This window comes from Eleutherodactylus coqui, chromosome 11 (genome assembly GCF_035609145.1).
Source record: "Eleutherodactylus coqui strain aEleCoq1 chromosome 11, aEleCoq1.hap1, whole genome shotgun sequence".
NCBI lineage: Eukaryota > Metazoa > Chordata > Amphibia > Anura > Eleutherodactylidae > Eleutherodactylus > Eleutherodactylus coqui.
The window spans coordinates 40,956,344-40,970,080 of NC_089847.1; the positions used below are offsets into that span (position 1 = coordinate 40,956,344).

The 13,737-nt window shown below is 44.0% G+C and overlaps 1 protein-coding gene across 4 annotated transcripts in view; it reads right to left on the reverse strand.

Moving 5' to 3' along the window:
• FTO (FTO alpha-ketoglutarate dependent dioxygenase) overlaps positions 1-13,737 on the reverse strand; it is a 288,006-nt gene that overhangs the window by 222,613 nt on the left and 51,656 nt on the right. For all 4 annotated transcript variants that reach the window (XM_066583912.1, XM_066583909.1, XM_066583910.1 and 1 more), the window contains one exon: positions 11,226-11,345. In XM_066583912.1, the coding sequence (XP_066440009.1) occupies positions 11,226-11,345 (120 nt within the window). The remainder of the gene's footprint in view (positions 1-11,225; positions 11,346-13,737) is intronic.

A 13,737-nucleotide genomic window follows, 5' to 3' on the forward strand; every position in this document is an offset into this window, starting at 1 on the left:
GGTTACCAGTTGAACAGTAGGGCGCATACTAAACACTGAAGGTCTTCATGCCCAAACTCCAAGATGTACCCCTCTACTGACCCAAAAAAGCGCAAGAAAAGTTGTCTGCAATATGCTCAAAACCATATAAATAAGCCATAAAAATGTGGGGATTCTATTCTCTGGAATAATAAAAGAAAACAAACTTTTCGGGCCTACGGATCAGCGGTATGTCTGAGGAAGAAGAATGAAGCATATGCTGAAAAGTACACCCTGCCCACAGCGAAGCATGGCGCAGGCTCGGTGCTCTATGGGGCTGCTTTGCTTTCTGCGTGATTGTGGAGGACAAGATGGAACCAATCAAGTATCAGGAAATCCTAGGAGAGAACATCATACATTCTATGGGGAAGCGGAGCTTGGGCGTCATCGGACCTTCCAACAGGACAATAATCCCAAGTGTATCTCAAAATCCATCAAGGCTTGGTTTCAGAAGTAGTCCTAGAAGATTCTGGGGTGGTGACACAATTATGTAAGTGATAAGGCATTGCAGTACAGAAGTTCTGCATTGCCGTATCATAGTTGTTATCATTGAAGTCCACAGGGGCATAAAAAATGTAAAAAAATAAAAAAAAATGAAAAAAGTTTTAATGCGCACTTTTCCCTATTTGTATAAAATAAAATGTAAAAATCCCACATATTTAGTATCATCGTATCCATAATGACCCGTACAATAAATAGAGCTCACTATTTATCCTGCGCAGCAAAATAAAAAAAAAATCCTAAAAAAACAGAGGCAAAATGCTTATTTTGTGCATTTTCCTTCCAAGAAACGCGATAAAAGTGATTAAAAAAGACGTATGTACTCCACAATGGTACCAATAAACACTACAGCTCAATACAATAATTGTGCTGACCTGCAGAAAAAATATATCATGTCATTTATACTGCATGGTTAAAAAAAAAAAACAATAGTAGAATAAGGGCGCAGTCAGACAAGAGATTTTTTCGTGCATGTATAGGCGCGTTTTAAAATCTGCTTTAATAGAACCAATGCTTTTTAATGGAAGCGGTCACATGTCCAATTTTTACATGCACTAAAAAAATATTGCACCTGCAAAAGATAGCACATGTAAGTGAAAATGCACCCGGTCACACAATGTTTTCTACACGCGATGTGCGATTTTTTTCCCCGCGCCAATACATGTGTGAAACAAAACTGCTTCTCTGACTGCACCCTTAATGTGTTTTCTCTCCCTGCTCTAAAAAATAATTGATCAAAGTTACACAATAAATTTTATGTACCCACCAAGAAATGGTACTAATACAAACTACAGTACGCCACGTACGCAAAAAACAAGCCCTCATACGGCCAGGTCGATGGAAAAATAAAAAAAGTTATGGTTTCTGAAAAGTGGAGACGAAAATACCCCAAAATAGTTGCATCTTCATGGCCAAAATAGTCCGCGTCCTTAAGGGGTTAATGGTACACACTCTAGGTCAGCGTTACTAGTGGGGTACCACAGGGGGCAGTAGTGGGCTCTATGCAATATATTTATTAATGACCTGGTAGGAGGATTGTGCAGTAAAATAGCAATATTTGCGGATGATACAAAACTATGTAAAGTAATTCATGCAGGAGAGGACAGCGGGCGGCTGCAAGAGGATCTGGAGAAGTTGGGGACAGAAGTGGCAAATGAGGGTTAACACTGATAAATGTAAGGTTCTGCACACGGGCAGGGAAATACATGTCAGAGCTTGAGAGGGGTTAAAGGCGGGCAACTAAAATAATAAATGGAATGGGTGGACTACAATACCTAGAGAGGTTAGCAAAATTGGGGTCAAAGTTAGAAAAAGAGATGTCTGAGGGGCGACCTAATAACTATGTATAAATATATCAGGGGACAATACAGAGATCTTTCCCATCATCTGTTTATACCCAGAACTGTGACTGTAACAAGGGGGCGCCCTCTACGTCTAGAGGAAAGAAGGTTTCTACACCAACATAAAAGGGGGTTCTTTACTGTAAGAGCAGTGAGACTATGGAACTCTCTGCCTGCGGATATGATGATGGCAAACTCACTAAAAGAGTACGGTCCCCTGTCCACGGGCGTAGCGAAGTCCCGCGGCAGATCTCCGCCGCAGGAGCAGCCGCCGAATCTCCGCCGGTCAGCCCTATTTCATAGATAGGCTGGCCGGGGAGAATCGGGGCAATTCGCAGCATGCTGCGAATTACTGGCCACAAGGGGAGAATCGCAATGATTCTCCACTCGTGGACAGGTGCCGGCACTTTCCATAGCAATGATATGGAAAGCGTCGGCCGGTAAACCGCTGGTGAATAGACGTCCGTGGACAAGGGGCCTACAAGAGGGGTCTGGACACCTTTCTTGGGCGTAACAATATTACATGTTATATCACTGGATACTTCAGAAGGGTCGGTGATCCGGAGATTAAGCCGATTGCCAGATTGGAGTCAGGAAGGAATTTTTTCCCATAAATGAGGAAAAAGACTTCTACCTCACTGGGGGTTTTTTGCTTTCCTCTGGAGCAACATTGAGGGGGTAACAGGTTGAATTTGAAGGATTTTCAGCCTAACATAATATGTTACTATGCTACATTTTGGGGCACAAATAACTTACATTTTAATATATATATATATTTTTTTTTTCTTTTCTTTTAGGGTGCAGTCACAGGAGCGATTTACAAGCGTGATTTAAAATCGCATCTACATAGAACCAATGCTTTCCAATGGAAGCGGTCATATGTGCGATTTTTACATGTGCAAAAGAATTGCACCTGCAAAAGATACAACATATGGGTGGCAATGGACCCGGTCACACGATTTTTCTACACGCGAGGTGTGAGGTTTTTTCACGCGCCAATACATGCACTTAAAAAAATCGCATGTGTGACTGCACCCTTAAGGGGGCAATTATAAAAAAACAAAACAATTCTGCCTCTGTGCATTGCATTCTGGGTTATTATTGTACAGTGTCGGTGGTATAAAAAAAAAACTCTTCAGAATGGAAGTCAACAGAGAGGTCTTAGTACAGCCAGGATACAAGCCGGTAAGGTGGAAGTTTTAACAGAGGCGGTCAGCATAGGTTCAGAAAGGGGCTGATGTTATGGCTTTTAAGGTTTTTGGATACTCTCATGAAGTAACACGGCTCCATCACCATTCTTTAGAACTCTACACTGCGCCATTCCTCTGCTGTTCTTCCTGGAAATGTAAGAATAAATTGACAGGTGCCTTCTGCATCGGCTGTCAGACTGTGTAAGAACATGAAAAATGATGTTCAAGGTTAATGTAGGTTTAGGTCATATTATATGTTAATGATACATGATGGACTTACCCAGAGAAAATGATTATTAATAAACAGAATGTCAAAATAATTAATTTTCTATTGAAATGCACAAAAAATATTTTCTTTGCTGTAATAGCTTCCATTGGCGGCGGTGTTAGCGCCCCCTAGTTTTCCTTCAGCACTAATAGCTGTGTCCATCTAGTGCAGGGTTCCCCAACTCCAGTCCTCAGGGACCACCAACAGGTCATGTTTTCAGGATCTCCTCAGTATTGCACGGGTGATGTAATTATTGTCAGTGCCTCAGACATTGCCAGCGGTGTTCGTACCATAGGATATCCTGAAAACATGACCTGTTGGGGGGCTCTGAGGACTGGAGTTGGGGACCTCTGATCTAGTGAATGGACACCCATGTGCGGTTGGTGTAGGTCTACCAGCTCAGGCTTGGGGCGACACATTACTCCAGCCTTCTCTCATTTGTTAGAAGGAAGGCAAATCATGCTCGCCCCCCATCTCCTGCTCCGCCAGGTAAAGGTACATCCACATGGGGGCGCACCAGTCGCAGCACAAAATCCAGAACAAATGCCCTGCCAGAATCTACCGGTGATGCATTCAGATTTGCCCTAATTTTGGTGTGAATTCCCCATAGATTTAACCCCTGATTTGAGAGTGAAATCCATGGTGAAAATATGCAGCATAAATCAAAATGTTGCAAATTAAAAATCTGCGTTGCAGGTAGTTTTAGGCTATGGATCTCTACCGCAGTGTATGGATGAGATCAAACATCGTCCCCTTGGCTTGTACTGTAATACGCTGAGTAACGTCTCGCACGCGCCGTCATGCACGGTCTTCCTTGTTTCTTTATCATTTTTACCATCTTCTGTTTATTACGCGCCCATAGAGAACAATAGGGCTCTATCGTACGTAATACGCGCTAGGATGGAACATGCTGCGTTCTTTTTTATGCATGTATTCTATCCAATGTATAAACGCAAGTGTGAACGGATCAACGAAAACCTCATTGACTCCATTCACCGTGTAATACGCTGTTAAACATGGCAGCCGGCCCTGAGGCGTAGGTGTCTCGCCCCACACAAGTATAGAGAGACCTGCTAGTCAAGCCAGAGAGGAGCTGACCAAGTCCGACTGTTTTTAGGGCTTCTTTCAGATGAGCGCATTTGCATACGTCTATAATACGGACCTGTAATACCAGCATATTACAGATGAAGTTGCATCAGTACGCCACACTCATCTGTATTTTAATCCATATTTGCTTTTGTTGATTTTTATTTTCTAGTCGGCAAAAACAGTTGTTTTTTTTTTTGCTCAATAGAAAATAATAGCAACGTCCGCAAATCCGGATGAAATGTAGACACACCACCGATGCCTCTGTATTTGTAATCGCTTTCCATAGACTTTAATCCATAAAGTGCATGCTGCGTTTTTCACATACGTGTCAATTATTTATATGCACATACCTCATTTGGATTATTTTGCCTTCCTCTGGATCAACATTGGGGGGTAATGGGCTGAACTGGATGGACGTGTGTCTTTTTTCGGCCTTACATCCCATGTTACATGTAGATAGGAGTCATAGATGGTCATTAGCTCAGAGGTGTATTTCCCACCAGTCAGAGGGGGCCCGTACCCGTCTGTGCGTATTCTCTGTGCTTGGAATGGCACAAATCTTCCTTTAACTTGTACAATGCAATGATTTAAAGCTATAGAAAGTTAGTGAAATAGATGAGGTACCAACTCTTGAGTTTGCAGCTAATTTTCATAAGTAGGAGGAAACTACCTAATAAAGCTCAGTCCATATAGTATCTGTTTAAAAAAAATATGCAAAAGGGAGCAAATGTCAGCAATTATACGTCTATACAGCTGCATCCATTCGCCATTGACTGCCGTTACAAAAACACACAGCATTACAGTATGCCTTTTACTTCTGGCAATACATCTGCCCAACAGAAGCATATGGATACCGTAGTGTTGGTGCCTATATACAATTTTTAGTACGCAGATGCCCGACACGGGGTGAAAATGCAGTGCAAATCTGCCCTTCCAAAAACTATAAATATGCACTTGGTGCAGGCTACCGTCGGGTCTGCCTGCTGTTTAACTCAACGAAAGCTAATTCTTGAAACACCCTGGGGTCCCCACCCACTATAAGGACAAGAGGTCTGCGCATTGTGTGCATACTGATATAACTGCACATTTTGGGCGTATACTCAGCAGGCCCATTAGAACTATGTATCCTTCTATATTAGCGTTAACCCTTTCCATACCATCCCGAGAAGTTTCTGTGGGCGCCTCTTATTACAGATGAGGAGTAAACAAGAATACATTATATGATAACCGTCTGAAGTCGCAGCTGATTTATTCCCACTTCTGAGAAGCATTTGTAATGCGTGATAGTGTTTCATTCTCCAGAAGCGCTTTTTCCCTTTTAACCTGCGATGATTCTTTAATTAATAAAGTCGTCGAGAGCTCTCCACATATACAATAAATATTCCAGCTTATTCTTCAATTAGAATTAACCCCCGCTTTATCCCATATAAAAGGTCTTTTTTAGATGGGGCTGTAGGTCAAAGTTCTTGAAGTTCTTGCTAGAGAGATGAAGAGACGCCCCGGCCCCCGAGATGACCACTTTGTAAGCAGGAGTGCTCGGTAAAAGCAGCGTCGCTTTATGTTCTATTGATATTGAATTTGTTAACCCACAATTGATTTTCTGTGTTATACAATTCAATTGAAAGCAACAGAGATAATTCCCTGCAGTTAATGTTACATTTTAATGCAGTTCCAGTGATCCAGATGGAAGGAAGCCCTTTAGAAATCCATCAGGCAGGGTAAGGGCGGCCTCTGCTGGACACTCGGGTAGCAGAGCTTCTGATAGGCGAATAAACAGAAGAAAGAGAGAAATAAATACATACAGAAAGAATTAATAAATGCCGAAATACAGAAATGGAGTCTCAGTATGAACTAAGTCTGAAGAGCAAACAAGTCCGGACATTCCGGATCGAAACTACTCAGAAAGTTTTGTAGAAGTCAAAGCAGACTTGACTAAACTTTAAAGGGTTTGTCCAGGACTTTCAAGTGATAACGTATCCTTCGGCCATTCACACATCGACGTTCAGATAAACGCGGCTCGAAACAAAGGTATTTTACCGCAATTTGGAATAGCGTTTTTGAATGTATGGTGCAGCGTTTGACAGCGCTTTTTAACGCGCCCCATCATTGTGATGGGTGATGAGGAGTATTAAAAAAAAACGTGGATTGCAGAACAATAGGACAGCACTCGAAAATCTTTCTAATGCCACATTCGAGCGCAGGCCTGCAAGGCCCCATTGAAATCAATGGGAGTGTTGTACCGCGATTATCGCCGCGCTCGGGACACCACGCTAATTGCGATAAAAAGTGGCTGGTGTGGACGCGGTCTTAAGATAGGCCACCTATTGGTACCTTTACAAGAGACGACCGTCGGCCGAGTGATCATTCAAAAAAACAAATCCAAGCGCTAGTTGGCCACCGACATGGTAATGAGCGATAAATCACTTCAGCATACCAAAAAAAACATAGTCGCTGACTGATCAGAAGTCGTCCGGTGTAAAGTTACAGTATTTGGACGGCTTGGAAAAGACTTTGCATGAAGATCCCCTCTATGAACGATATCAGCAAACAACTAATGAACAATCATCACTCCGTGTAAAAGCAAACAAACAACTGCTGTTTGTAGACTTCAACTGTGTTTCTGAGGAACTATCTGAATGATAGTTGTTGATGTAAAGTGAAATCAACCAGCGGAATGAAGCCCCCCTTCATAGTTTATCCATGCCGAGAGCCGTACGTACCAGTGCGCTTGTGCCTGGCAGTGTAGCTTGGTTCATTCAACCTGAACAGGTTTAGCTGCAGTACCAGGCGCAGCCACAGGAGCGGTGCTCACGAGCCCTGTGTTTGTGATTGAGAGCCCTTCTCCCAAACCATCGGTGATGCCACTCTAGTGCAGACAGAGGGCAGAGTTTATATACTGTCTCCTCTATGTAGCCGGACAATCAGTCATGGAACTTCATACCCACAGAATGACTGGGTATTACAGTAAAAACATACACTGTCCAAAACATAAAATGTCTAATAACAGTCAACATAGAAAACTGTCATTCTTATGCACTCTGCCATTAAAAATACTGAGAAGTTAAACGCTAATTTATACGCACCTGAAAATGACCCCTGAAGAATTTGCAACTTATCGTGCAAAAAAACAAGAGGTTTTTTTTTTAATAAAAACAAGAGTAAAAAAGGGTGATAAAACCCCCCACGAAAATAGGCTTGATCCTTAAAGGGGTTTTACCTAAATTACAGGATAAGGGATAACTTGCTGATCGGTGGGGTTCTCACCGGTGAGACCCCCACCAATCCTGAGAACTGGGGTTCTTGTGTTCCCTTCTTGAAGCGCAGCGGAATAAGTTGGCGCTATAGAAAAAAAAGATTATTACTATTCATGTCACTGCTGACATGAATGACAAAAAAAAACTATTCCCCCCCCCCCCCTCCACAGTGAATGGAGCACTAGCCAAGCATGTGCGGCAAGCGCTCCGTTCATTTCAGTGGGGCTGATGGAAATGTCCGCACGCTTGCCGATCAGATATCTCCGCAGTCCCACTGAAAGTCAATGGAGCAACAGCCTGCTTGCATGAAAAGGTCACTATTCATCCTCCTCCTCCTCACTTCGGGGGTACAAGAAGACCACAGAGAGGACGACAGGGGTTACGAGGCTCCCATGCTCAGGATCGTGGCGTTCTCAGCGGTGAGACCCTCACCGATCAGCAAATTACCCCCTATGCTCTTGATAGGGAATGACTTGCAATACTGGTCCAACCCTTTAACAGGTCAATATTGTATATAGTAACATAATTGTTATTGTATTTCCAGATTACACAGACTTTGATTTCAACTTGAGAGTTATTTCTGATGTCCCCCTGAATGACTTCTTCAGGTCATTGGAAGACGTCTCGGCTCCTGCACCCGTATAGCATCTTCAGATGTTTATGGATGTAACAGTGTATATACCCATGGTGTGATACAAGACTACAGAGTGGAGCTGAACGGCAGCTTTTCCTAATGTAAACAGGTAGTTAGAAAGGAAAAAAAATTACAGCACCTCCAGCGTTTCCATGGATGAAGGAGCTAATGGTTTACAGCTCCTGCAGGTCAATGGAGCACTGGCATCCGACAGACAAGAGCGCAGATCATTTATGCATTGGCACAATGGTTGCCAAGAGTGACAAGTTAATAAGCAGACTTTGCCATGTTTCCCGTTTTGTAACTTTTAATTGCATTTCACCTCCAATTGAGATATTTCATTTCAGAAAACACTAATCCTAAACATTTCCACAAACCACACAGGGCCGTTCTGTTGTCCGGACCTCACACAGATTTTATCACTACTACTAAAAACAAATGTTAAAAAGTGTTTTTTTTCTTATTTAGCTTTGCGTTGTTTTTGCTAGAAGCAATGGCACCCCCAATAATAAATAATAATTTACAAAACGCCATACGTATTGACCATCAGTGTTTCCCAGCCAGGGTGCCCAGGGATTCCTTAAGCCCTGATCAGGGATTCCCCAAAACATAGCGGTAAAGCGCTGAGTGAAGAGCGTTTACACTTAGCGAGAAGCCCAAGATCCAGTAATGTTTTTTCTGGTAACTGAAAGTCAGCGATAACGAATAGCGAACAGGTATTAACGAACTACATGAACAAAATGGTCCAGAATTGCCCAAACCGAATTGGTCCCTCAAATGGAGCACCCGTCCCAAAAAGGGCAACCCTACTACAGGAAAGAAACTAAACACTGATCTGAGACTTACTAGAACACTAAACCTAATTAGGATGGAGCAATTACCTGACTGAAACCCTAATCTCTAAATACTGGAACTACAGAGTACTTAAATACATATACTCTAACTACAACTGGTAAATTATCTGGGTTATCTGTTAAGCTAATCAGCCTATCAGTGCTGATACCAGAAGTTACTCCCTCAGCGCCCTGTGCTAAAGACACAGTGCCACCCGGCACGCCCCATGGTCCGGGATGACACGCTGACGTTACCCAGGAACCGCATTGAACCAGTAACTCGCAGCACAGCCGCACAATGACAACTATATAATGATTCTACGAATGTTTGCAAAGCAAAAAAGGTACTTGGTAAAATGACTAAAAAGAGTTGGGTCAGCCATATTGTACACTCTGTAAATCCAAAACACAAAAATATTCACAGATTTTTTTTTTTTAAAGTGCCCCCCCATCCATAAGTAACGAGGAATAGAATGCTTACATTAATGACTTACAATATGTTTCACTTACCAAAATCATAAAAAAAGGAGCATAAAATAAATTGTGCAAATAAAAAACTATTAATACAAAAAGGCTATATGCCGACGCTGCCCCTTCCAAACTAATAAGAACGCTAAGCTTCATTAATCATCACATCCATCTTCTGGCGGAACTTTAATTAACAGGGATAGACGTGTGAGGAGTCATAACAGTACAGCGGCGTTAAAGTAGAAATTAGAAGCATCTTCTGTCTTGGCCACAAAGCTGTGAACGCAGTGACAAATTTCATCTGTGGACTCGTCAGCTAAAACTCGGGAACTTTCTCATTCGAGTCAGGCGGTAAGGAGGGTGATGGATGCCAGACAATCGCAGGAAGTACTCGACGGAAAACGATGATGTCACTAACATAACATTTGCACAGCAATAGCAAATACTTTGCTTCAGCTGGACGTAATAAGTACATAGCAACTCAAAGGGAGGACGTCTCGGCAAGGCGACATGCATATGGTAGAGCCGTGTGCACAGAGCCTGTATAGCAGCACACAGAGGATCTCCGGCTCCCCGGTAGGGAGACACATGGCCCCCGAGTGCCGCCGTAAGGAGAGACATGTATTCCTTTAGAATCTGAGGAAAATGGAAGTTACGTTGAAAGTTCAATACACTAGCCCAAATATTACTCCACGCAATTCTATGTGACGGAGTCCTTAGCTTGTTACAAGGGGGTTGTCCAAAAATATAATAAATGATGGTACCTGCAGTAAAATGTTACAAAATTACAAACTAACAGTTACTGTCAAATCCACAATGCCCCAGTGTACCCTGCAGCGATGCCGTCACGTACACCCCGTGGCCTCTGCTGCCAATCATTAGCCTCGGTAGTCATGTGCCCTTACATACTAGCGTCATGGTTGAGACTGGTTGCAGCGGTCTCGTGTATGTACAGGAAAAGTCAATAAAAACAGGTAGAAATCTAGCAGATATTAACTTGGCATATACAGCGGGAACAAACATAAACTTGATTTTTCTACGGTTTTTAAAGTGTCAATTTAAAGTTTGCTGAAACTGTGCATTTGACGTGATAAGTGTCAAGTTTATGTTTGCTGCATCTGTAAGCAAAGGTCCTGGTGCGACGGCAACGTTTCTGCCAGGAACGGGCCCCAAACAATGTTTTTGCAAGTTGATTGGGACTCGTTCAGCTCATTGACATGGAGCGATCCGCTGTGCCCAATTGATCGTTAGCGTGGGCACATACCGTCCCACTGCTGTCATTAGCACACCAGGGCAATGCACGGCCAACGATAGATGGTTTTTGATGTTCAATAAAAGATGTGATAGCTTGAAAAACAGCTGTTTGATCGTTTCTCAGGCGATCATCGGAACCTTCACAAAGGCAGGTGAGCAGACGAACAGGCGTTTGGATGAACATGTATTCCCGGTCATCTGCCCCTGCTGGTGGGTTTGTTCTTTCCTGCAGGTATGTTCACGTATCGTACTCTCGGACGAGCCCAATAAATAGCATATAGAAATATTTCAAAGCAATTCAGCTCCCACATACAAAAGATAAAAATAAAACACCTCTCACTTTTAATTCTTATCCAAAAATTATTTCGGTTCTCACCATGGTTTCCATTTGCCACCACTTTTCTTCCAGCTCGGCCATCGCTAACAACCAATAGTCGCTGCATTTAGAGTAGCGCTTTCCTTGAAACCAGAATTGACGGAGCCAGTCAAATTCGACCTGGATAGACACAGACATTGCTTCTATAATCAGTTATATTACATGGCACAGTCTTAAAGTAACCCTCCATATCAAGAGCTTAAAAATGATATGTAAGTCAGAGCCTACAGAAGAGGACTACCTGCTATTTATTTTTACATAGATCTTGCTGTTTAGCTGCTCTTTTAGCTCAGAGCTGTGATTTGTGACAATAGCTTAGCTACAGCATGTAATCTAAAGTAGTCTGGGACACACCCCATCTCATCATTGGTTCAAGCTGCTTCTTCTGCAGTCTGAACCAATGATTAGACTGGGGGAGTGTCCCAGACTACCTCAAACTAGGCACTGTAAGTAAACTATAACACGCCGTTATACAGCTGAGCTAGAAGGTGGCCAAGCAGCAAGCACTGATGTAAAAAATAGCAGGTAATTATCTCCTCTAGTTTCTGACTCAACCGGAGCTTATACACACGGATTGATCACTGCATTAGGAACACCTACTCAATAACGGGTTGGTCAACCTTTTTGGGCAATGATGGATTTCAAATGATGGGAAACAGATTCCACAAGGTGGAGAACATCCTCTGTATGTAACACAATCCATGCCCGCTGCAGCAGCTTGGTCAATTGATGCACATTTGGCAGGTAAGTGGAATCAAATCTCGCAGCTCTTTCCAGCATATCCCAAACATGTTCAACGCGGTTACTCCTGTGATTTGGGGGGCCAAGGCAGTGTGGGTATTTCATTGCGGTGTTCTTCCAACCACTCCCTTGTGATCTGAGCTCAATAACACTGAGCATTCTCCTGTTGAAAGATGGCTCTGTGGTCGGTGAAGACTTCCTCAAGATATGGGTGCCGATGGTCAGCTAACAGGTCCCTGTAGTGTTCACCATTCAAGGATTGTGGTATGATGATTAAAGGGGTTGTCCGGCCATAAACATTAGATCTCATTACTTCTGTTTGCCCAATACAATGCACTTTGTAATATACATTGTGCATTGTAAATTAGGCAAACAGAAGTTATTCACTTACCTTTTGGGATGCCCCCCCTGTGTTGCTCCTCGGTTGCCATTGGTTCCGACAAGTCTCTTGTCCTCTTCTTGTCGGGATGACGGGGACACGCTTCTCCAGCACAGCTCTGCGCATGTGCAGAAGAACTTCAGCCGCTGGGAAGCTCAGTTCTGCCTGCAGGGGAGGCGTGGCTGCTGGCTCTTCATCTCCAAGGTAAGAATGAGTGGAAGGGCGGGCTCTCGCGGGGAGGGGGGGAGAGGAGGGGGGAGGATGGATGGATGGATGGATGTGTGCAAGTGGTGTGCGGGGACCCAGCTGACAGAAGTCGCGGGGGGGGTGGGCACTGTTTGTGGCACTGCGGGGGATCATTAGGGGGGTACTGTGGGAGAGTGCACTGTGGGGGGGGTCATTGTGGGAGGGGCACTATGAGGGCATGTGTGTGTGGGGAAATGTTTTGTTTTACTTTACTTTAGCAGGGTGGGGGGGCAGTAGGTAGCCTTGCAGTGTGGGGCTGCAGGAGAGTTCTCTCTGGGCTCTCCCCAGCCCCTCTCCATTCACTATACACAGTGCTGCTGTTTACACTCATGGCAGGATTTTATCCTGAACCATGAGTGTATAACGCAGTCTCCCCTGGCCACACCCCCTCTGAGTATAGTATGCAACAGGGGGCGGGGCCTGGGCGGGGAGAGACTGTAGAGCAGTTCAATCGAGGTGGGTGTGTCGTGGGCGGGGCTAGGACGTGAGCTGAGGGAGGCCATAAAATCCTGCCTTTTCATGCCTCTTACTGCCATCGGGAGCGCGCACACAGAAGAGGGAGAGCGCAGACCATTGTGGGAAGGCAGCACAGAGGCGCCATCTTTGAAAGCTGCAGTGAAGATCAGATTCTAAGGTAACAAACTGACATTGCAGCTGATCTGCCTGTCGGTTTGAGCCCCTGTATGCTGTGTGTTACTATCCTTACTGAAAGGAAAGCAGCAGCATTATAAAAATTTTTTACCCTGTGTGGCCGGACAACCCCTTTAATGGTCCTAGGCCATGCAGGAAAAGTCTCCCAAAACCATGACACTGCCACCTCCGGCCTATTGAACTCAATGGTACAACCATGGGATACAGCTTCACCCTGTTTATGCCAGATGCAGAGTTGACCATCTGTATGGTTCAGCAGGGCACGGGACTTGTCACTCCACGTGACCTTCCGCCATGTGCCCAAGGTTCACTGACGTTTTTGTCGGGATCATGTAAGGCATTGCTGGTTATGATGAGGCATCACCAGGGGCACCCTTGTTAGTCTTCAGCTATTGAACCCTCGTTAATGCAAGGTACACCGCATGGTCATTGTGTAAATTAGTCTAACTTCCCCGCTGTTGTACTGCTGCGTAGGTTGGTCCACTGTGGCACGTA